The sequence below is a fragment of the Tupaia chinensis genome, unplaced genomic scaffold (genome assembly GCF_000334495.1).
Source record: "Tupaia chinensis unplaced genomic scaffold, TupChi_1.0 Scaffold000217_1, whole genome shotgun sequence".
Taxonomy (NCBI): domain Eukaryota; kingdom Metazoa; phylum Chordata; class Mammalia; order Scandentia; family Tupaiidae; genus Tupaia; species Tupaia belangeri.
The window spans coordinates 4,154,315-4,179,373 of NW_006159692.1; the positions used below are offsets into that span (position 1 = coordinate 4,154,315).

At 39.7% G+C, this 25,059-nt stretch overlaps 1 protein-coding gene across 2 annotated transcripts in view; it reads right to left on the reverse strand.

The window, feature by feature from the left end:
• CPEB3 (cytoplasmic polyadenylation element binding protein 3) overlaps positions 1 to 25,059 on the reverse strand; it is a gene marked incomplete in the record, with an annotated part of 190,369 nt that overhangs the window by 123,822 nt on the left and 41,488 nt on the right. For both annotated transcript variants that reach the window (XM_027771496.1, XM_027771495.1), the window contains 2 exon segments: positions 3,532 to 3,588; positions 17,174 to 17,264. In XM_027771496.1, coding sequence (XP_027627297.1) covers positions 3,532 to 3,588; positions 17,174 to 17,264 — 148 coding nt within the window.

The following is a 25,059-nucleotide window of genomic DNA, read 5'->3' on the forward strand; positions in this document are numbered from 1 at the left end:
GATGATGAAGAGGGGTGAGACTGATTTCTCATTTTTTGGTCTCTCCGTGTCTCCAGTGAGCACACATACCCTACAGTAAAAATCTCTCTTAAAACAACAACAACAAAAAAAGAAAAACAAGTGCTGGTAAAGTTGCAGAGAAAAAAGAATCCCTATGTACTGCTAGTGGGAATGTAAATTAGCACATCCACTGTGGAAAACAGGTTCCTCAAGAACTAAAAATAGAATTAACGTATGACCTAGCAACCCCACTATTGGGTATTTATCCAAAGGCAGTGGGTATATATCTAAAGGACAGAAAGACAGAGACATTTGCACATCCTGTGTTTACTGCAGTATTAGCAAGAGTTAAACCACGGACCAAGCTAAGTGTCCGACAGCTGAGGGATGAACTGAGAAAGCACGGTACGCGTACACCAGGGAACACTACTCCACCACAGGAACAACAGTCTCATCATCTTAACAAGAGAGTATGAACCTAGAAGACGTAACGCTAAATTAAATAAGCCGGACTATGAAAGCCAAGTATCGTATGTCCCCACTTAATATATGTCAAATGTCTGCACTCTTCAGTGAAAAATTAAGGATTCAAAAGCACAAAGTAGAGACAGTAATGCAGATACCAGGAGCTGCTTAGGGGAGGCAGTGTGGGAGGGTTCATAGAAAATTTACAATGGACAGGAGAATGCACATAAATAAGGGGAAGAGACTACTCTCTGTGTATCACAGAAAAGATATGAACAATTTGGGGCTGGTAGGTGGCATGGTGGTTAAGGCGCTGGACTCCCATATGGCTGACCACAGTTCAAGTCCCGGACCTGGCAGCTTGCTTTCTCGCTTTCTCTCTCTCTCTCCCTCCATCCCTCCCTCTTTTGTTCTATCCCTCTCCAGTGAAATTAAAATAAAGCTAAATAAAATAATTTTTAAAATATATGAACAATTTAATCCATATTTTTTAAAAAAACGATTAACTATCAGTCTCTTCTCTTGGATGAAGAAATTGAGGCTAAATAGGGGGATTTAAGCAACATGCACAAAGAGGAAAGAATATAAATGAAATCTCTTATTTAAAATCAGAAGACTAAGGAAAATCAAATCAAAGAGAATCCAAACCTTTTTGAGAGAAAAGTCTGTCACCTTCACTTACAACACAGAAAACAACAAATTATATACTTTCCTTTATTTACTTTAAAATTTGCTATAGAGAATGTGGGCTCACCAGAGAAAGAGAGAGAGAAAGGGAAGAGGAGAGGGAAATGAGAAAACATACCCCCAGAGGGGATGGCCACACTGCAATCCCTTCTCCTCCACCCACTTCTTGGAATTTGGAGCACGCAGGCACTCACACCCAGTGCATTCCAGGACTTGAACCACTCAGTCAGCCATGTGGGATCCAAAAGCCTTAACCACCTCACCACTGGCTGACTGCACACACTCCTTCTTGAGACAGAGGAGTCACATTATGTCAAGATAGGTGATTCCTCAGATACACACTCATTCGTTCAGTCACACATGCGACCATACTAATTTCACTTACATTCAGTTCTGACTCCTAACATCCCATGAAGTTTTCATGATTAATTATTATTGAAGCTCAGCAAACTAAGCATATTTATTAATCCATCACACTAGAAAAAACATCAGAAGTAACATGATCTAAATGTAAAATAAACTTTCTTTTAGAAATTAGAAAGTTAGAGGGGGTTACTTGGGACTTTTTTGTTTCCAAGACCTTCCACAGGAGGGCTATTAGCGATCTAGAAAAAAAATGCATGCATATGGAACTGGATTAGAACCTACCTGCATGATCTAGCACTGCCAGTGGTTCTCTGCAGTGCTCACTGGCGGGTAGGCCACATGTCAGAACCAAAGAACTGTGGAATGTGTGTGTGTGTATATATATATTTGAGATAACATAAAATCCATCCTAAGGCACTCAAATGGGATTTAAAATCCTTACTCAAGTAAGAGAAAGAACGTTGCCCACAACCCTGCATTTACCTAGTAAGCCTCCCATGTGTCTCAAGTTTGTATATCCAGGAGGGTGAAAGAAAACAATTTGGGGGCTGGCAGGTAGCGTGGTAGTTAAAGATGCTGGACTCCCACATGGCTGACTGCAGTTCAAGTCCCAGGCTTGGACCCGTGCTTGCTCTCTCACTCTCCACCCTCCTCTCTGTCTCTGTCTGATCAAACTGGAAAATAATAGTAATAATAAATAAAGTTAAATAGAATAATTCTTTTGAAAGAAAGAAAGAAAGAAAGAAAGAAAGAAAGAAAGAAAGAAAGAAAGAAAGAAAGAAAGAAAGAAGAAAGTTAGAGGGGGTTACTTGGGATTTTTTTATTTCTAAGACCTTCCACAGTAGGGATATTAGCAATCTAGAAAAAAAAATGTATGCATGGAGTAGATTAGAACCTACCTGCATGAAAGAAAGAAAGGAAAAAATCTGATATTACTCATTTGGCAAGAGGAGAAAAATTTAAATCGTGAAAAGATTCAATGGCTTGTAAAGGTCTGCTGACAATGGACAGTTTCCAATTAGTGACTGCTCTTCTGCAAAGCTATTTGGTCCATAAACACTAGCAAGGACAGATGAAGCCAGCCAGGTATTTCTTTCAGTGTTAATTAATACAGTGACCTTCTGGTTAATAAGTTTTTGATGCCCGCGAACTTGATCCAGTAATTAATTATACTGACAAAACCATTTCTAACCCACAAAGCTGTTGCCATCTATACCATACAAATCCCACCAATGGGAGGCTCCTGGATGTACAGCCTGAAACACATTTACCACCATGAGAAAATACTGCTATGCATAAAATAAGTTGTCTTAATCATTTACACTCTTCACCTCCACTCTTTCTCTCCCTTTGTTCACCTAGCACAAACATGTAGAACAAGGGTTAGCCAACTATTTTCTGGGAAAGGCCAGACAGTGAATAAGCTTTATGGGATCTGTCAGCAGAACAAAAGTAGTTGTAGACAACCCATAAGTGAATGAGTGTTGCTATGTTCCAATAAAACTTTATTTACAAAAACAGGCAGTGGGCCAGATTCGATTTGCAGAGCCATAGCTTGCCAATGCTGACATAGGGCAGCAAGTAATTCTCAAACTTTTGCCTGCATCAGAATCACCGATAGGACTTGTTAATACACATGTCCCGGCCCAATTTTTAGTTTCTGATTTAGTAGGTCTATAAGAAGGCCTGAGACTTTGCATTTTAATAAATTTTCAAGAGATGCTGATGCTGCTGGTTCAGGGACCACACTTTGAGAACCACTAATACAGAATAATGGTCTATTTGAGGGGACTTCAAAAAGTTCATGGAAAAATCAAAATAAAATACAAGTTCATTTTGGTGCAAAAAAAGAATTTGAAATCTATGTATAGTTTTTACATCATATGCATTGCCCATGATCTTTTTGAAGATCACTCACATTGCATTCAACGGGAGGCTGAAAAGTCATGAATAATATAAAAGGTTGAAACCGCATGCTGCAAACTTGACTGCTAATTTCATATAAGGACTTACTGTTAAGTGCCATGATATTATCTGTTCCTGGATGATGGAAATTGATTCCCATGCGTCCTGAAAAATAAAATAATTGTATTTTAAGTATAAAGAATGCTTACTGTAATCATTTCAATTACATTGAAAGATATAAACATTATAAAAAGCTAAAACAACTATCAAAGGCCAAAGCAGTTACAACAGTTTTTAAATCAAGTCATAAGACATAAGCATGGAGTCATAAAACAAAGCCAGTCTCAACAACAAACACATAAAACAAAGTTTCTATTATAATAATGTACAATGTAACACACTTCCCACACTCCAATTTAAACATGCCTCCTCCTTGAATTAAGCATTTTATTTAAACAACCATTCATTGTCCCCTTCAAAGCCAAGCAACAAAAAAATAAAGGTAAAGAAGTACAAAAACTTGAAATTTAGAGAGAATAAAAAGATAAGAGATTTCATAGTGGTGCAACCATGCAACATAATTATTAAATGGCAACCACAAGAAAGATGGTAACATTTATGTAACAGAGTCAATGAGGGAGAGAGACTGGCCTAAAAAAATCCAGCATTCTTAAATGGCCCCTACTACTACCTAGTGAAGGGCTTGGGCATGACGCCAATCTCCAGATCTTCACCCTAGTCTCTGAGAAGAGCTGCTAGTGCTGGATAGCTTTTCTCATTTTGTGTGTTTCTGAGCTAACAATTTTCTCATTTTTAAAGGGTTGTAAAAAAAAAAGTAACTTGCAAAAAAGATCATAATGCCTAAATGATTTACTCTTCAGCCATTCACCAAGTCTGTCAACCCCTGGTCTGTAAGATGAAGTGTCCCAAGCAGATGTCTCACTAATGGCCCTCACAGAGTAAGGATGGAACATTTGGTATGTTTTTTCATTAATTACTGGAGACAAGAAGATGGCAATATCAAAAGAAAAATTAAACAGTTTTATATGAAGAAAAAAGCACTTAGTAAGCTTTCTCAACTAATTTAACAAAACAGTTATTGAAATGCTATTGTGTAAAGCTAATGCTATGAACTTGGCTACGCAAGGTTTCTATGTCCAATGATTTCACTACCTTTGTTTAAATAAATAGTATCAACAATATCTTGGGGAGAGTGTGTAAAAATCTGGAGATAGGTAAAAGTAATCAACTTTTACAACAAATAAAGATTTATACATAACAGCGAAGGGGTCAGTAATCACTGGTATTAAACTCTGTTATAGCGACCTGGAGGCAAACAGCTTCGTCAAGCTTTTCTGGTCCAAGAGAAAAGCACTTGGATAAAACATTGCACTTGCCTAGCATAAGGGGGAATCATGAGTTTCTAGAACAAATCAAGGTTTTGCCTAGACAAGGCCACCCTAATTTCTTTTTTCTTTTTTTTTTTTTTAAAAAAAAAAAAGGTTTTTGCTTTAGGGCACGTCACTCACCAGAGAGACAATAAGAGGGAAAGTGAGAAATCACCCCCCCCCCCGGGGGGATGGCCAAATCACAATCCCTTATCCTCCATTCTCTTCCTGGGATCTTGGGCACATGCACACACATGTGCCCAGCATGAATTTCAAGGCACAAAGTCAGAGACTTGAACTGTGGTTGGCTACATGGAAGTCTAGCGACACAATCACTATGCCATATGCTGACCCCGATCCTAATTTCTTAAAGACCCTCAGGTCACGATAATTTGTGAAAGGTTATTTCTTATTATGAGGTTGGGGGGAAAATAAATAAACCTTTGAAAGTATAATGTCACTTACGTTAATGTGTGTGTGTGTGTGTGTGTGTGTGTGTATTTAAAAATGGGAGAATCAAGCTAGCTGCTGATGTGGTAGTTAAGACAACTGGATCCCACATGTGTGCTTTGAGTCCCAGACTGGTGGCTTGAGAAACACACTGGATTCATGAGCATACATGAGGAGAATGGAGGGGAGGGGACTGCGGCATCGCCATTCTCCTTGGGGGGGTTTCCTCACTTCTCCCTCCTGCTCCTCATTTCTCTCAAGTAAGCAAATGTACCCTACAGCAAATTAAAAACAAAAGGATGGAAAATCATCAACGATTAATGGATTCTGATGAAACTGTTCTAATTTTACCATGAAACATTACAGGGCTCTGAATAAAAATTATTTTTAGAGCCAGGCACAGAGGTATGCGCCTGTAATTCCAACTACTTAGGAGGCTGAGGCAGGAGGATCATGAGTTTGAGGCCAGCCTAGACAATGTAGCAAGACCTTGTCTCTTAAAAAATATAAATATGTATTTTCAGTTTTTATTATTTTAAACCTTCCTAGGAGAAAGATATTACTTAGTCTTGTGGAGATTATTTTGCTACCATTTATGCAAGAAGACTTCAAAAAGCATGTGGAAAATGGAATTAAAAGTATGAGTCAATTTGGTACAAAAAAAAAATCAAAATCCATGCATAATTTTTTCATAATGTGCATTTTTCTATAAACTTTTTGAAGATCCCTTGTAATAGAAAGAAATTCTTTTTTAGAATGAAGTATTTTCTACAGAAGAACCATTATATCATCATAGTAAAGAATCACCTAAATAAAGGAATTGCCTATTTCAGTTTTTACGGATTTCACAGACCTTTTCATATTTATTAGAAGCTAATTACTTAGAAAGTTCGAAAACTACTCCAACTGTTAAGACACATTTACGTACCTATGTATGTAATTGCTCTGTGTGCCTAATTATGTCTTTCTATTGGGTCATCAGAAAATTCATAATGTGTTTTTCTATGTATTTCTATGCAAAAATGAGTCATGACTTTTCCAAGGACCCAATAATTTCAAGTCATTTTAGAGTCCCTGAAAATTAAAGTATACATCATATACAATGACTACTATCTCTTACCAACACCTTGACCAGAACCTACTACAGGAAAATTTGTCACCAGAACAAGTCTGACTCAGAGGGAAGGATAACTTATACCTGATTTCAATTAGCTATGTCAGTGTTTTCTCCTTTGTAACTTTCAGATAATCAAGACCTTATTTTGATTCTTTATCACCAAATACTACCATCGATGAAAATAAGAGGTGATTTACTCTAACCAGTTTGCATCACCCTCTGGGGTATTCAAATTTAACAGTAGTACAAAACCAGTTATCGGAAAGTCTACCTGAAAACCTATCAAGACTTCAAAATCACTGCCCATTAGAGAGTGAAGTAAACGACAGACAGAAAATTGCTCTCATTTTTGACCAAGGACTATTCAGAGAAGGGTGTGGTCCCTGGAAAAACACTTCCTAAACGTGCAGAGAATTGTTACCCAGGAAATCAAGGAAGCCCACATGTAGCTAACCCTCACTTGACTTTTTTAAATTTTCTGAGTCTACAATCATTTATGGTAAAGAATTACGCATTTTACAATCACTATATCACATAATAGTTTCTGTAAGTTTCCTGAACTACTTATTGCCTCAATCTTAAAGAGGTGCCCCCTTTTGTCCTCCAGAAGGTGAATGTACCTTCATGGATCCTTTTAGACCCTTTCCATGAGGCTGTGAAACCTCTCAGCTTAGAAAGGCGAAACTGAAAGTGAGCTTGGTTGCTTTCTAATTATCATTCTTGTTCTTACACCAATTACTTCTGACTCCGTCTTTCTTAATATGCAGCACAACAAGAACCTTAGCAAGTGTTATAGACTGAAGGCATTGCTGATGGCCTAATAACAGATCACTGTATCTTTCTTGGTATTCTACTTCTCTTGACCTCTCTGACTTCAGTGGATCTCTGGGTAAAAGTTATCAACAAAATATTTTGCAATTTGGGCTGACTCATGGTACAGTGGTAAAATGCTACCCAAGAAAAGCTAGATTCCACATGGTGACGGTAGTTCGAATCTTCAGCCCGGTCAGCCTGAAACAGGTTGGGCACGTGTGTGCCCAGATCCTATAGGGTAGAATGCTAGAGGAAGGGAACAGACCAGACCCTGTGGGGTGCTTGTCTCTCTCCCTCCCTCATGCACAGATACATTCTATCATAGATACAGATTTTATAAGCAATTTTAGGTCAGTTCCAGACCCATCAGAAACAATGATCTGAATATAATCTCATTTTTCCCCAACTGAAAGTTTTGGTTTTTTTTTTGGAATAAAATCATGATGGATTTTTTTTTTTGACAGTTTTTTTGCTATAGGGCATGTGTGCTTTCCGTAGAGATAGAGACAGACAGATAGAAAGTGAGAAATTACCCCCCAGGGGGATGGCCACACAGCAATCTCTTCTCCATTCTCCTCTCAGGATTCTGTGTGTACGCACACACGCACCTGGCGTGAGTTTTAAGCTAGTAGGTCCAGGACTCAAACCATGGAAGACTACGTGGGAGTCCAGCAACAAATGTCATCTTCTGGTCCCCACTATGGTTTCTCTAAGCTGGTTTTCTTTACCTCTTCAAAAATTAATGTTTAGGGGGCAGCTGGTGGTATAGTGGTTATGGTGGCAAGATCCCATGTGGCTGTTAAAATCCCGAACCAGGCAACTTGAAACACATCGGGCGCGTATGTATACATGTCCAAAATCCCAAGAGGAAAATGGAGAAGAAACTGTGACGTGGTTATCCTTCTGGGGGGTGGGAGGAGGACTGATTTCTCACTTTCTTTCTTGCTTTCTCTCTCTGTCCCTCTCTGGTGAGTGGATGTGTCCTATAGCAAACTAAAAAAAAAAAAAAGTGTAGGGCTGGCCCACAGCACAGTGGTTAAGTATCGTGCACTGAGACCAGATCCCACATAGCCAATTGTAGTTCACGTCCTGTCCCAAGGGGCTTGAAAAATACATGTGCCCAAAATCCTGATGGAGATGGAGCAATGGAGGAAAAGCGGATTATGTACGATAACACCCTGTTCAGGAGTGCTGCTGCTTTCTCTCCCTCCCTCTCTCTCTCTGGAGAGCATCCATGCCCTCTGGCAATTAAAAATAAAAGCAAATGTTTAGCTTATAAAATATAATGTATTTTTATTAGAGCAAAATTAGATAATACAGAAAAATGAAGAAAACAAGACCACCAACGATAAGAACTGTAAACATTTTTATTTATAGTTCTCCATATCAGGGACTGTGTATGTGTAAACATTTCTATTTTAAAATTGAAATTATTTTATAATTTTCTTTCTTTTTTTTTGCTTATCATATTGTGTATCTTAAGTTTTACAGGTATTAAGAGATTTTAGAAGACAAGAAACATAAATATATATTAGTAAAAGAAAAACTGATTCCAAATTCAGACAAGGCCATCCTTTTTTCTTCTTTTTGTCCAACAAATACTGCTGTTTAATCAGCTGTGAAAATAGAATCAAGTGTGTGACATCTGGTGATTTTTGTTAATGCAGTCTGGGGCTGCCAGCGTGACATTTTGTCACCTGTCCATGGTCTGCTATTTTTAAATTGTTCCTGTCAGCTAGCTATCTTTTAAGCATAGTGTAAAATATAAGGTTTCAAAAACTGGAAGACATACTTGGTTTTACTGAGTTAAATGATGCTGTAGAAATGTGAGATCATGCCCCACTTTCCCCAGTGAACGGGCTCTGATACATACAGGTGAAGCAATGGAAGAACAGGGAGAACAGGGTCCCCAGTGAACGGGCTCTGATACATACGGGTGAAGGGATGGAAGAACAGGGAGGACAGGGTTACACACAGTTATTCAGACTGCAAAAATCACCTCATAAACTCAGTTCACATTCAGATTTAAAAGGTAATTACTGTTTTTTAAAGAATTATTTTATCTAACTTATTTATTTTAATTTGACCAGAGAGGGACAGAAAGAGAGAATGAGACAGGGAAAGTGAGAAAGCAAGCTGCCAAGTACGGGACACGAACCGCGGTCGGCCATGTGGCAGTTCAGTGCCCTTAACCACCATGCCATTTGCCAGCCCCAAAAGGATGATTATTTGAAGAAAAACAAAACAAAACACCTTTACTGTTATTCAAAGTTTCAGAGTCCAACTAAATCAATATGTAAAAATTATAATTTGTATTAATTCATGATAAATGACGAAAGTCATCTCTACTTCTGCAATATGTTGATTACAAGAATTATTTATTTTGTAGTATCATTTCTTAATTTGACCAGAGAGACAAAGAAAGACAAAGTGAGAGAGAAAGCCACCAGGACCGTGACTCGAACTGCAGTCAGCCGTGTAGTAGTCCAGAGCCTTAATCACCACACCACCTGCCAACCTCTGCAATATGTTATAAGATAGAAAACAAATGCTTTGTTTTCCTCTAATCATAAAAAGTCAAGTACTTCAATGAGCATTACATAACAGAATGCTATTCCAGAGTTACAAGGTAAAATGTATATTCCACTGATACTAAATTTTATTTCTACCAACTTTCTCTATAAAGTTCGATATACATTCCTTTACAAAAAGGAATCTGGGGACCAGCAAATGGCGTAATGACTACATCACTGATTCCCACACAGTCGACCACAGTTCAAGTCTTGGATCCAGCAGCTTAAAGCTCATGCTGGGCACATGTGATGTGTGCCCAAAATCCTAAGAGGAGACTGGAGGAGAAGGGATTGCAGTGTGGCCATTCCCCCAGGGAGTGATTTCTCACTTTCTGTCTCTGTCTCTCCAGAGCACACAGGTCCTATGGCAAACAAACAAACAAACAAACTCTTAAAAAAAATTTAAAAAAGGAATCTGGGACTAACAGATGGCACAGCAGTTATACCACTCACTCCCACATGGCCGACAGCGGTTTCAGTCCCAGACCCAATGGCTTCAAAATCACGTCGGGCACATGTGCATGTGTGCACCAGATCCTGGGGGGAGAATGAAGGAGAAAGGATTGTGGCATGGCCATCCCCCCAGGGGGTGATTTCTTACTTTCCCTCTCTCCCCCTCTCTCTCTCTCTGACAAGCGCACGAGCCCTAAGGCAAAAACTCTGTAAAAAAAAAAAAAGAAAAAGGAATCTACAAGATATAGTATATACAGTAAATAAAATGTTTTTGTAAATCCTTTTAGAAAATGATAACAATTTAGTACTATAACATTCTAAATGTATCCCAAATAACCAATAAGCAGAAACGGTGAGCTGCGACAGTTTCTTCACATACCAGCTGTGGATATTTTTCAGCAAGAAACACTTCAATGCCTCTGTTTCTCACTTAAGGTTTACTCCAGAACAATTATAACAGAATATTTTTCTTTTATGTTTCTGAGGTGATTGCAATGCTATATTTAAATGATTATTGATCAAAATAAGGGGAGAACGCCAATAAAAATCACCCAATTTCTATTTACTCTCCCTGTCCCCAAGAAAGTACAAAGTAAGAACACTCACCCCTCACTGGCTCAGAACCTGTCCCCTGACAATCCTGTGGAGTCTGCTAACTTTTACCCAACACAAACTGATAGGGTCACTTGACCCAGTATAAAACTGATTTCAAAACCACAAAAATTGAACTGAGTGATGATTCAGGCTACAGGAATAAGTAAAGTGATAGTATAGTTCTCTGAAACAAACAAGTAAACAATGTGTTAATAAAAGTGCATTTTCTGAAACAAGGAGACCTTAAAATTCCACAGAAGAGGACCAATTTTGTGAAAGGCTCTGTAGTACGAAATTTAAATTACGTTAAAGAAAAATGCTTCTATACATCAAAGGGGTGGCATTTATCCCTTCCAAGTTACTGTCAATTTAAATGTTTTAAAGCATTATTACCAGAAGATACACTATTTTTCCTGGACTCTTTCAGTATACCTTTGAAAAGCAAACCTTTCATTATCAGTTCTCAAATGACACCTGCTCTTTTCATTTCTTAAATCTCAGTTCCATGAGTGGTGAAAGAAGAGGAAATCCAAATATGAAAAAACATTTCACAAAGCACTACCCCACGTAGCCAGCCAGGATGACTCTTCTGCTCTACGAGGGAGACTGAGTGGAAAGAAGGAAAGGCCACTCCTCCCTATTTGTGGCCAAGATGTCTCCTGTACTGGGCTTCCCTAGTCAGACGATGGGATTTGCGTCCCCATGTCACCTGCTCTGCCTAATGCACAGTAGTTAGTATTTCTTTATTATTGGTTTAGAATAATGAGAGTACAACGAATCAAACGTAAGGAGTGTGGGTTTTCACCGTGTTCTCTAACAGCAAGGTAAATGAACCCACATCCTCATACGTAATAGCAAGTCGGGACGGCTGTGAGGGGTGTAAGGCCCAATCTTTTCCCTTACATCTCACCCTACCGCTCCCGACCCCAGAAATCACCTTTATTGTCACAGCTATGAGAAGAGTTGGATTTCTCTTCAATCTACTAGAAATGGGGGCAGAGAACAATTCCTTCCACCCAGGCCTCGTTCCTACCTCTGCCAATACCATGATTTCTATGCTTAGAAAAGAAATAAGAAACAGTTTTTGTTTGTTCATCACCCTCTTTTTCATCTTTGCGGTAGTCTCTCAAACAAACAAACAAAAATGAAAATAAACATAAGACAGGTGAGAAGGCAACAGGAAATTATCTTAATGATATTCTGTTATAGCTAAGAACTATAATTTGAGGCATTTAAAAAACAAAAATAATTAGTTCTATTTTTATTTAAATAAGGATTCTGTGGGCTGATTAATGTTGTAGAAGACATTCTCCAGTGTGCTATGAAGAAAGTTCACGTCAACTTTTCCTTTATATTATTTTACTCTGAGGGAAGACACAGGGAATTAAAGTCATATGAAGATCCTTTAGCCTAACATTCTTTACAAACAGCTTCAAGACGGACCCAGTGTAAGTACAAACCTGATTTTAAAAACTGTAAAAGCTTTCATACTTTACTCAAAAAGAAGTCTCATTATTTCTAGAAATTGCTATTCTGTCATTTCTCTCACTAAGCTTTTGTTCCCCCTAAATCAAAAGAAAGGGGTTTCTTTTTCTTTTTTTTTTTTCTGGAGAGGTTTTTGCTATAGGGCGCACATGCTCACCAGAAAGACAGAGACTGAGAGACAGAAAGTGAGAAATCACTCAGGGGGGACAACCATGCCACAATATCTTCTCCTCCAGTCACCTCTTGAGATTTTGGGCATGCACGCACACGCACATGCACCTAGAGTGAGTTTTAAGCCACTGGGTCCAAGATGCGAACTGTGGAACCATGGTCAACTACGTGGGAGTACGTGAAAGTCCAGCAACATAACCATTACATCATCTGCTGGTCCCCTTGAAATATCACTGTGAACATTTCTTTTAACCATGTTCACTTGAAATACATTTCAACATACTTTATTCTTCATCAACTTGATAAGTTATTTAATTATATTTTCTTTATATTACACAGCCAATATAACTTAGATTATTTTCCTTTCTCCTTTAGACGATTTTGAAAATGACAGAACATTTATCTTTTAGAACACACTACTTATCTATGGAAAATAAAATATTTAGATTAGTTGCATCTGAAAGCTTCACCATTCGGCTACAAACTACTGAGTTGTCAGAAAAGTCATGATGCATTTTTGCATAGAAAAACATGAAAAAATATGTCATGATGTCATGAGTTTTCCACAACCCAATAGTTGGGAAGAACTAAATACTGCATAGACATGAAGGTTTCCAACCACCTCCAGCAAACAAACATAGATAACATTTGGAGAGTTACTAGTACCAGGAAGTTATTTGATCTTCAAGCCCACTCTATAGAGAAGGTGCTTATCTTAATGACAGAGACTCCAAGGCTTTGAAAAGGCTAATTTATCCACATCAATAGCCAAGAGGCAGAACCAGAATTCAAACCCAGATTAGAATGACTACAAAGTCAACATTTCTTTTTTTTTAATTTGGACAAGGTCTTGCCATGTCGGGATCCTCCTGCGTCAGCCTTCTGAGTAGCTGGGATTACAGCTATGTGCCACCGCCAGTTTTAGGAAGGGCCAAGAGTCAAACCTAGGCCTTGCCAGTGTCCTCAGTCTCCTGAGTAGTGCATCTACCAGTGAGTATTAATGTAGCCTGGGCTTTTTTTCCCCCTCCTTTTTTGTCCTATTATGTACGATTCAAATTTCTCACAATTAACAAGAAGTATTTTTTTCTGAAGCAAAAAGAAAATTGACTTTATAGTAAAACAAAGACAAAAGCAAAAGGAAAGATACATAAAACCACTCTATACTTGTGTTTTCAGATCCTCACAATAGTGTTTACAGTGCTCAAGTGGGTAACAGGCTACTGAACATGGAAGGGAAAACAGGAAGCAGTAGAAGGAAATACTCCTGGACAGATCCACACAGATGTCACATGGCAGGTCCTTTAGTTTAACTAGGAACCTAAGCCTAAGCGCCACCTATCCAGATGCTTAAATCTCCTACAGAGACCCTCACTATGAAATGACCTTAAGAAAAAGCAGTGTGTGGGAACTTGTGCCTGTAGCATTACTCATAATGGAGGAAAAACTGGAAACAGGCTGAGTCCAACATTAAGGCGTACTGATAAATGATAAAAATCAGGAAGAGACACAGATCATGTTTATTACATGGCGAATAGAAAAATAGAAGACAGACCATTACACTGTTCCTCTTATTTTTTTAGTTAGCTTTTTTTTCTTATAATTTTCTCACTTTGGGAAGTAAAAAAATAAGTGGGGACCAGCAGTTGCTGTAATGGCTATGTCGCTGGACTCCCATGTAGTCGACTGTGGTTTGAGTCCCAGATCCGGTGGCTTAAACTCACGCCAGACTCATGTGCATGCGTGCCCAAAATCCTGAGAGGAGAATGGAGGAAAAGGGATTGCAGCGTGACTATCCCCCCTGGGGGGTGATTTCTCATTTTCTGTCTCTCTCTGTCTTTCTGGTGAGCACGTGTGCTCTACAGCATAAGCCTCTCCAAAAAAAAAACAAACAAACAAAAAAAACTTAAAGTGTTTTCTTTAAAATGCAAGTATCATAACTATGTTAGTGGAAGTAATAAAGATCGAAGGCATGGGACCATAAACCAAATCAAGGGCCAGCTGGTGGCATGGTGGCTGAATCCCACATGGCTAACTGGACAGTTCAAGTATTTTAACTGGACCCAGCATCTTGAAAAACACACTAGTGTGTGTGTGTGTGTGTGTGTATGTGTGCCCAAAATACCAAAAGAAGGAAAAAAAATGGAGGAGAAGGGACTGTAGCATGACCATCTCCCATGGGGAGGGTGCCTTTCTCACTTTCCTTTTCTTTCTCTCTCTCTCTGTGAATGCAGAAAAATTCTGGCAAAATGTTTAAAAAGCGAAAAAGAAAACCAAATCTAAAAGTCTCACAATTTTCAAGGGAGGCATGAAGTTCAAACGTCCTAACCAGAGGACAACAACAGTGACATCGCAGATAATGAGGAAGGAGCCCCTTCACAGTAAGTCACTGTGGGTGGTATGAGGGACTGGGCAGCTGGAACCAAACTGAGACTGTGAAAAAGTACACACTGAGTGTCTTCCAGCTTATTAGGACATAGTACAAGAACAGCAGTAAACTGCAAAATACTGAAGGAGGCTTATTCCAAGCCAAATATGTGTGATTGCAGCTGGCTTTCAGCCTGGATGAGCAGAATTCAGGCAGCCACGCGTACACTCACTGAGGTCTTAACAGTAAGTAAGTACTGTTTCCACCTCTTAGTGGGGTATGTATCTTGGTAGAAATTTCGGTCATGTGAAGGTCTGAGTTTAAAGTGGACAGTTTTTGTTTGCTGGATTTTGGATTCATTTTTAGCTGTTTGCCCCCTAGTTCAGTTTTAAATCTGTCTTATAAATAAAACCTTGTCTTTGCAATGTATAGAGGAGGAATCTCTGTAGCAGTAGTTGGACATGCAATAAAAAAGGCCATCTTTGGGGACAGCAGGTGGTATGGTAGTTAAGGCCACATGGCCAACTGCAGTTCGAGTCTTGGACCTGGTGGCTTCAAAAAAAATCACACATGTGTATGGCCAAAATCCAGAGACGAGAATGGAGGAGAAGGGATTACGGTGTGGCTATCCCCCGCCAGGGGTGGGGAGAGTGAATGATTTCTCAGTTTCCCTCTCTCTGTTACTCTGTGTGTGTCTCTGGTGAGCACATGCACCCTATGGCAACCCCCAGAACCCCCCAAAAAAGGCCATAGAAAATGGAATAATGTATTTACATGACCCCATATAGAGGTACCCTCCTTAAACTTATAGACAGTGCTATGTTCAACAGGGCAAGTAGCTCCAGTGTAATCAATTTTCACAAATTTCTGGAGATTTATTTTAGACGGTATAATCTAAGATTCTTTCATAATCTTTTATTGTAAGAAAAGAACACGGACCAAGATAAAACAGGTATGCATAAAGAACAGGAGCTGAATATTTCAGAATAATTAGGAAAGGCTTAAAGCTATTCATGGTAGGGAAGGAAGAAAAATGCAGCCTTGAAAGATCTAAAAACACAAAATGGTCTGTGAATATTATTAGATTTTGGTTTTTTTTTTAAGCACTGTTCTCACTTCGAAGTGAAATATCTTTAAATTACCGTGAACCTAATCTTTTAACTGAAAAAAAGATGTGGTAACAGTGACTAAATATAACAGGGAATAGATTTTTTTCCCTACTTCTGAATGCCTTACAATCTAGCTGTTCTCAAAATCCTTTATTTTCTTTATAGCCTATTAACTTCTTTTTCCCCACTAGAAAATGAGGAAAGCAGCACAAAATCATGAGTATGACAAGAAAATGGTGAAATGGATTTCTAATGTGGATTGAGGAAATGAGTACCAGGAGTTCACGGTCAGCCCCCTGCCCTTCCACACCTGTATAAGTGAACCAGGGGAGATCAGATCTCTCACACAACCCTGAGACACAAGGGCCCGCAGAAGATGAGCGGCCCCGTACTCGCTCTTCACCGTGTCCAGTTATTACTCTAGTCCTAACCCAAGCACAGCAGGTACTGACATGGACAATGTGCATTCCAGGATTTTAACATACCACAGGATCCCTAAAAAGTCCTATCACCCATAAGAGGAACTATCTATAATTGTGAATGTAACCTCAACATTTATCCAGAATTTATATGGGCTCTAAAAATGGAAAGTCCTACTGTTGCAGATCTTGGGACTTCCTGCCTCGTATTTAACTCAAGACATTTATGTACTTTAAGACATTTTCTTTGCACTCTAGCCTTAGAGAATACAAGGGATCGCTGGCTGCTCTTAAGTCTGTGTAAGGATATGCCCGATATTTGGAAAGTGATTACACTTTAATAAAATGGAACCCTTTTTCATGAGGTTTTCTGAAGTAGTTTTTGGATATTGGTTTACTAAAGCTCATACTTCCTTGCAGTACAACTGCACTTAAAAATGATCTACAATAGTTTCAGTTGAGAACGCCAAATCCACAAAGCCCAGAAAACCTGGCTTCTGCTCTCAGGCCATAACTGTGACCTCAGCTACTCAATGCATGCTTCTGCCAGACATTACCAATTAAAGCAACCACCCTTGATTACTGTTAAGTAGCTAAACCCAGATTTTTAAAAAATCAACTTTAAATACATTCCACAATGCTTTACATAAGCAAAACAAAAACAAACAAAAACAAACCCAAAAAAAAATCACAATTATTAAAAAGCTGATTTTTGCAAGGAATGGACATATGAATGTTCCTAACCTGCAAAATGATTCCTCCACATTATATCAGCGAAACTCATTGGTGGGCCACTGGGAGGGTAGTGTTTACCTTTCAGAGGCTCATGATCAGTCCTTATCATATCCATTAAGGAGTTCTCCAACGAGTGCAAGTTAAAAGTGTCATATGGCCTACTCCGATCCTAAAAATAAAAACACAGAACAAGACAATACAAGATTACTTCACAAAATTAATTGCAAATCGTTAGTTTCCTGCTGTGGATTGATGACATAAATGAAAGTTACAGATAGTTCTACTAACACTGCCATTCTTTTCATTAAAATAATGACTTGGTAACGTGAAGTTTAATATAAGTTTCTATAATTAATTAAATTGCATCTTTTTGCCTAACATCCTATAACATGTATACCTCTCTACCTCAGACTGATATTCTCTAACATGAGCTAAAAGAGTAAATTTAAAAAGAAAAGTCAAGAGAATTGGCTTTGCCCCCCTGCCTCCATGTCAAATTAATAGATGTTTCTCCCCCAGAGGAGACAGCAACTAAGAACTCAGCATACAGAATTACTTTCCTGAAAAATCAAAAGATGATTATAATTCCAATGTAATTTTATTGAACATCTTTAATATTTATGAGCAATAAATTCCACACATTAGATATTTTTAAGTAAAAATGTGTCCAAAGTATTAAAATTACCGTGCGAAAAGCAATCACATGGAAAAAAAATTTAACCCCAAATTGTGTTTTCATGATTTTAGATTCAAAAACATTTTCAAGGGCCCAGCAGATGGCATAGTGGTTATGTCGCTGGGTGTGCACATGGCCATCAGTGGTTCAAGTCCCAGGCCTGGTTTCTTCAAGCTCACACTGGGTGTGTGTGCATGCATGCCCCACAATCCCAAGAGGAGAATGGAGAAGGGATTGTGGTGTGTTCACCACCTCTGGCGGTGATTTCTCACTTTCTATCTCTCTGTCTCTCTGTCTCTCTAGTGAGTGCATGCCCTATAGCAAAAATCATTCTTCAAAAAAAAATTCTTTTTCAAAACAGGGAGCTAATACAAACTAAGTAGAAACAAAAAAATTGTTCCACCATATTTCACTCAAGCCCACAGGAGACCATCACCTAGGAACTCTTCAGTAGTCAGCGCCTAAAGGAAGTGTGGCTGACGGCCTAAACTCTAGAGCACACCTAATTTGCTTTACGAAAAGCAAGGCAAACATACATTTCAACAGCCAAACCAAATCAAACTGCTGTGATGAGAAATTATTTTCAGGGTCTTGAACAGTTTACCAAGCCTTCCACTGACCAACAGCCCTTACCTATAGACAGTGCTCATCAGTTACCCGCCTCTACTCTTTGACAGGAAAAAGACATGGAATCGTTTTTTAATTCTCCATTTGGGTCTCTATAATCCAAGAATATCTTTGAAGGTCTTCCTGGAGATCATTTGTTCTGCTTTGGGTTTAAGTTATCAGAGGAAAATAACTTTACTTGAGGATGAAAGCTGACCTTTCAGAAAGGCAGGCTTATCTATCCCCAGAAGAAGTATCATATTCTTTGTCCAAAGAAAGAGCAAGAAGAACTGTGCAAAATGAAAACCTATTTTTGGCATAACAATCCCAGAATGAATATCCAAGAGCCTCTATTAAATGCACACTTCTTTTTTTAAGTTTACTTATTTCCTGAAGGAGAGAGAGACAGGTACCTTGCCAGGGCCCTTATGCTGTAATCATCCTCCCAGCCCTGCAGTCAACCTGACATACCCATAGATGTACCCCGAATATTCAGGTATGACTCGGGTCATAAACCTGGAGCCTTCCCACATGGCTCCAGCATCATGCGACATTACCCTTACTGCCTGCACCACACGCTGGGGTACTGCAGATGCTACCTAGACACCTGCAGATGTGGCACTATTTCAGAACAGACTGACAAAGTAAGGGGAACTGTAAGAAAAGGCTGTCTGGGTATTCAAGGATCTTTCCAGCCAGGACAATTTATTTTTTCATTTAATTCTTTAATATAACCTTTTGAGGCAGATAACAACATACCCATTTTACACAAGAAGGTGAAGTTCACAGAAGATTCAAACTCAGATCTGGCTTCAAAGTCAACCCCTAAAGAGTATAAAAATCTTTCCAAAGAAGTTGATTCAATGTATAAAAGGCAATAAGTAAAAACTTCTATGGAAGTACAGCACTACATTTAACTACTGATGAAATGACCTTCCTAGCAAAGCAGTAGTAAATTCTGGACCAGCAGGTGGTGTGGTGGTTAAGGTGCTGGACTCCCACAGGGTTGAATACAGTTTGAATCCCAGATCTGGCAGCTTGCTTTCTCATTCTCTGTCTCCTTCTCTCTATATATAGTCAATTAAATAATAATAAACAAAAATAAAACAATTGTTTAAAAAAAAAGTAGTAGTGAGTTCCTATGACAAGACAGAGATTGGATGGTTATTTGTCAGGAAAACTGGAGAGGGTGCTGGGAAAGGGGATTCATTTATCTATAATAAATTGAAATAGTTCCCAAACCTGTCAGATTATCAAGATCACACATAGAGCTGGTTAAACCACAGGTTCCTGGGACTAGCAGATGGCGTAATGGTTACGACACCGGAGTCCCACATAGTCAACTGCAGTTCAAATTCTGGACCTTCAGCCTAAAACTCACACTGGGGGGAGAGGATCACCAGTTGGGGCAATGGCTATGTAGCTGGGCTCCCATGTAGTCGACCATGGTTCGAGTCCTGGACCCAGTGGTTTAAACTCACACATGCACGTGCATACCCAGATCCCGAGAGGAGAACAGAGGAGAAGGGATTGTGGCGTGGCCATTCCCCATGGGGCGTGATTTCTCGCTTTATGTCTCTCTCTGTCTTTCTGGCAAGTGTACACGCCCTATAGATAAAACCTCTCGAAAATATTAAAAACAAACAAACAAACAAACAAAAACAAAAAAACCTCACACTGGGTATGTGTGCATGCATGCCCAAAATCCCAGGAGGAGAATGGAAGAGAAGGGACTCCGGCATGGCCATCCCCCTCGGGGGTGATTTCTCACTTTCTGTGTCTCTGGCGAGTACACATGCCCTATCGCAAAAATCTCTTTAAAAAAAGAGGGGGGTTCTGAGCGCCAACTTAAATTCACTTCATCATAATTTACAAAGAAATACATATCCCAGGCAATCCTCATGACTCAAGAGCCACCAGACTGGATGATTCTTCAAGTTAACCCTTTAGAGCCAAGATTCCGTTTAGCAAAACTGGGAAGTAAAGTGGGAGCTGGGACTGGAAGGAGGGCAGAAGGCAATAAACACACCTTGCCACTGTTCAGGGGCTCAGCCTTGCAGTCTCTTAACTGATCGTCAGTTAGACACAGTTGGCGGCCTGGTTTTTAAAAGTGCAAACTTTTAAATCAAAATACGATTTTCAGCTCTTGGCCTTAGCGCCATTTTCTCAGACCCCACTGCGCCATGAGAGCCAAGTGGAGGAAGAAGCAAATGCGCAGGCTGGAGCATAAAAGAAGAAAGATGAGGCAGAGGTCCCAGTAAACAGCTTGTGCACCTATGGAGGCCACTGCAGCGGAAACGGAGTGTCGGAGGCTCGGGGCGCTGGTACTAGTTGGACTGCGAGATACTGTCGACTCTGCCTCTGGATCTAGAACTTCCATGGCCAGCGGATCGCGAAGACCTCTGAGAGACCACGTTGCTCCTAACAAGACAGCCCCTGTGGTCCTTTTCCCTGTACCTGTGACATTCTGGGACTAGAGCTGTTACTTGTGGCCGAGTGTAATACGTGTACAATAAATCATCTTTTCTGTCATTAAAAAATATATATGATTTTCAAATTCTTACTCTCCTATTGAATGGTTATCTTTACCTATAAAATAGAGAGGATAGAGCCAGCCCTTGTATTCCAGTGGGTAATCGAGCTGGATCCCACACAGTGGACCGCAGTTCAAATCCCAGTCCTGGCAGCTTGAAAAACATGCTGAGTGCATGTGGGTGTGTGTCCCAAATCCTGACAGGACGGGAGAAGAGGAGGAGAAGGGGTGGTAGTGTGAATAGCCCTGTCCAGGGGTGTCTTCTCCCTCTTGCTGCTATACCTTTATCTCTCTCTCTGGCCAGTGCATGTGTCCTCTGGCAGATTTTTAGAAACGGAGGTGATAATTCTCTATGTTTGTTTTCAGTAATGAATGTCAAATGTACAAGGCATCTACACCACAGTGGCTACTGTAATATTACGAAGAACTCAAAAAGATTTCTTTATGCCACCTCAGAGTTCTGGAACATAGATGTAAAAACCTAGAAGTTTATGGATGCTAATCTAACATGATTCACTAATGTTTAACAGATGAAAACATATGACATGTGAAAAGCGTGACAGAATTTGCACAAGCTACTTAACTGAACAAATTTTAGTCCTCTGAGACTTATTTTCTCATTAAAATTAATTCTATCCATGCCTCATCAATTTATATTTGCTGCATACCATTTATCCTTTTTGTTTTACAAGTAGTAAACACTGATGAAATAACTGATTAACCAGGAAGCCTGCAAGAAACAGAAGAAAAAGGACAGAAAACCCGACAAATCTGCAGTGAAATTCAACAATGGAAAGCATGCATAAAGAAAACAAAGCCAGAATTTATCATTCAATGACAAAAGTTACAAGTGGCAACTAACCTGTTAAGTCTTTTTTCATAAGTTTTACTTCCCTCTATAGGGAAAAAGGAAAACATCTTTTTGTGCGAGTGTTTTTAATAAGCAAACACATCAGTAAGTATTAGAACATCGATGAATAATTCAATCCATATCGACCCTTCTTCTTTTTAAGATAACCAATGACAGATGTCATTGATTAGCTGTATAAGGGAGCACCCCCCACTATTCCATTTCTTCCCCCAGACTGACTTAATAAACTTATCAATATTTAATATGCATGGTATATACATTACCTCACAACTCTATACAGTAGGTTACTTTTGTCCCATTTTATAAATTCAGCAATTAAGTCTTAGATTTAACCAACTGGCTCTAAGTTACAGGACTAGTAAATGGCAGAACCAGGGCTCAAACCCAGTCAAACCCAGCCCTTGCTCCTAGGGCTCTCACTACACTGCCTCCCTGACTACCTCCTGTCCCCTCCCACTTCAAGTCTTTTCTACAAACACCCACTTTATCCTTATCCTGACACAATCCAGAAAGAAGCTTCTTTGGCACCTCCCCACTCCTACCAAACAGGCAACCTGAGCCTCAGCTGCCCCTGCCCAACTTGTTCAAGTCACAACGAACTAGCCTCAAAAAGCTGTTCCATCCATTCTCCAGAGCAGCCTAGTCTCCCTCTACCTGCCTCATCCCATTCACCTATTCTCTTCGTAGAAGAGAAATCCAGAACCCTCTTTTATCCTTTCTGGAATATACCCAGACATTTCCTCTCCTAAAAATACAAAGTAGAAGAGCCAGCAGTTGGTGTGGAGGATAAGGCAGTGGGTCCCACATAGATGACTGCACAGTCTGAGTCCTTCACCTCACAGCTAAAAACATGCCGGGTGGATGTGCATGTGTGACCCAAATCCCGAGAGGACAATGTAGGGGAAAGGGACTGCAGTGTGGCCATCCCTCAGAGACAGGGGAAGGTGATTTCTCACTTTCTCTCTCAAGTGAATGCACGTCCCCTACAGCACCAGAAAGAAAGAAAGAAAGAAAGAAAGAAAGAAAGAAAGAAAGAAAGAAAGAAAGAAAGAAAGAAAGAAAGAAAGAAAGAAAGAAAAAAGAAAAGAAAAGAAATAAGAAAACATGAAGGCAAGGACTAACATCATCTGAAGAAGAAAAAGCAAAGTAGCTCTGGAACCAAACACTTAACTGTGGCGTCTTCTTTCCAGTAGGCTCTAGGCTAAGTGCTGTGCAGCCGTGACCTCAATCCTCCCGACACTGCACGGAAGGCATCATCTCCATTTCTCAGAGGAAAACAACTGAGGCTCACAAAGCCTATTCACTGCTCAAAGTCACAGAGGTGGCCAGAAATCAGAACACCAGCCAAGGTCTGTGACTCTCAAGTTCACACCGATAATGTTCCAAAGCTTCCTGACCAACGGCAGTGTGTCCCATGAACGATGAGGGCTCGGTGGGGAAGGAAGGACACAAGTCAGGACTCCAAATCAAAAGACAGAAGGATGTTTAACAGGGCGACGAAAGGATAAATGTGATTGTAAAATAATACAGACAAAAAGAGGAATTCCTGAAGTACGGTTTTTCTATTCATCACATGGATTTAATGTATACACACAGAGATGAAACGTTTCCAAGGTAAGTGCATCTCATACACCTGAGAAAACCTAGCTGCTTCTGAATTTCCACCCCGATGAAAGTAATGAATACCACTCATCTATTTTTCATTATTACCTAATTAATATATGAACGTCTTCTCAAGCACACACACACAAATAGCGTATTACAAAACAGTCTGTCTCCACTCCTGCTTCCTTTTACTCTTTTCAGAGCACTATATACATTTGGCATGTAGTTTTGCAAATGTTTAGGAATATATTTTTATATATATGTACCCAGAGAAAACATATACTTTTGTTATTTTTTTTCTCTAAATGGAAAAGTGAGCATACTGTTCTGCAGCTTGTTTTCTTTGACCAATACTGTGCCTCTCAGATAGAGCCTGTTTACTATCAAGTTATTTTCTCCCCTGGACCTAACCATATACTATCCCCCCTACCAAGTGAATGAAGAGTAACTATATTCAAAGAATCAAGTAATCACCTCCCTATGCACTCTACAGAATGATACCGGAATGGTACCTGATGCTGAGAGCTCTTCCCATCCCCCAATTTTCTCTAAATTTCTGTTGTGACCCTTTAACTGTTACCTCTTTCACCTATGCTTGGTCTGTGTTGGCACAATCGTTCCCCAACTTCTCGTTTCTATGAAGGACGCAAGTTATAATGAACTGGAAGGACCTTTGGAACCTGCCAGCCCTGAGCAAAAGCCAGAGTGGATGCAGCCAAAAGCTCAAAAGTGATTTCAAGCACAGACCCTGTTTCAGAATACCATAGAGAGTCAGCGCTTAGCACGGTGAGTAAGGGCTGTGAGTAGAAAACTGGGTGCACCGTGGCTGACCACAGTGTGAGTCCTGGCCCTGGCAGCTTGAAAAATCACATTGAGTGCATGTGTGTGCACAAAACTGTGACAGGAAGAAGAAATGGGGGACAGAGGGTTGTAGCAGGGCCACCCCCCATTGGGAGGATGCACATATGCTCTATTTCTCTCTCTCTCTTTCTCTCTGGAAAGCATACAGACCCTATGGCATTAAAAAAAAGTCACAAAGAACAAATATGAAATTTAATTATGAATAATAGATGGGAATGGCACACAATTAGGTTAGTAATATGAAATTTCTACATATTTCAAAGAAGTCCAGAAGAGGTGTACTTCTAAACTAGCTGCTTCTGCTATTTGTCATAACCTATCAGAAGCATGAGGTCCCCACATCAAACTGAACTTTACTGTGCCGTGAACAGCCTGACGTCCACACACGCACCTGAAGACTAAAACTTCTCTCTAATAAAGGGAAATCTAGCCTCGCTCTCCTGAGGGGAAAGGGGAAAAGAGCTTTCAAATGATTTTCATCTCTGCTGTATCAAGTCCTTCAGTTTCAAGACTATTACATTTGCAGCCCTCTGGAAAACGAGATACTATAATCTCCTCCAGTCTCTTATGGCAAACAAATGTTCCTTATATCTAATCTACAGTCCTTGTAAAGTTGAAACTTTTTTCTCTTTAAGATTATTTATTTAATTCTAGGGACCAGCAGTTAGCGTAATAGCTATGTCTCTGGACTCCCACTTAGTCGACCGGGGTTCAAGTCCCAGACCCAGTGGCTTAAACTCACTCCAGGCACATGTGCTTGTGTGCCCAAGATCCAGAGAGCAGAATGGAGGAGAAGGGATTGTGGTGTGGCC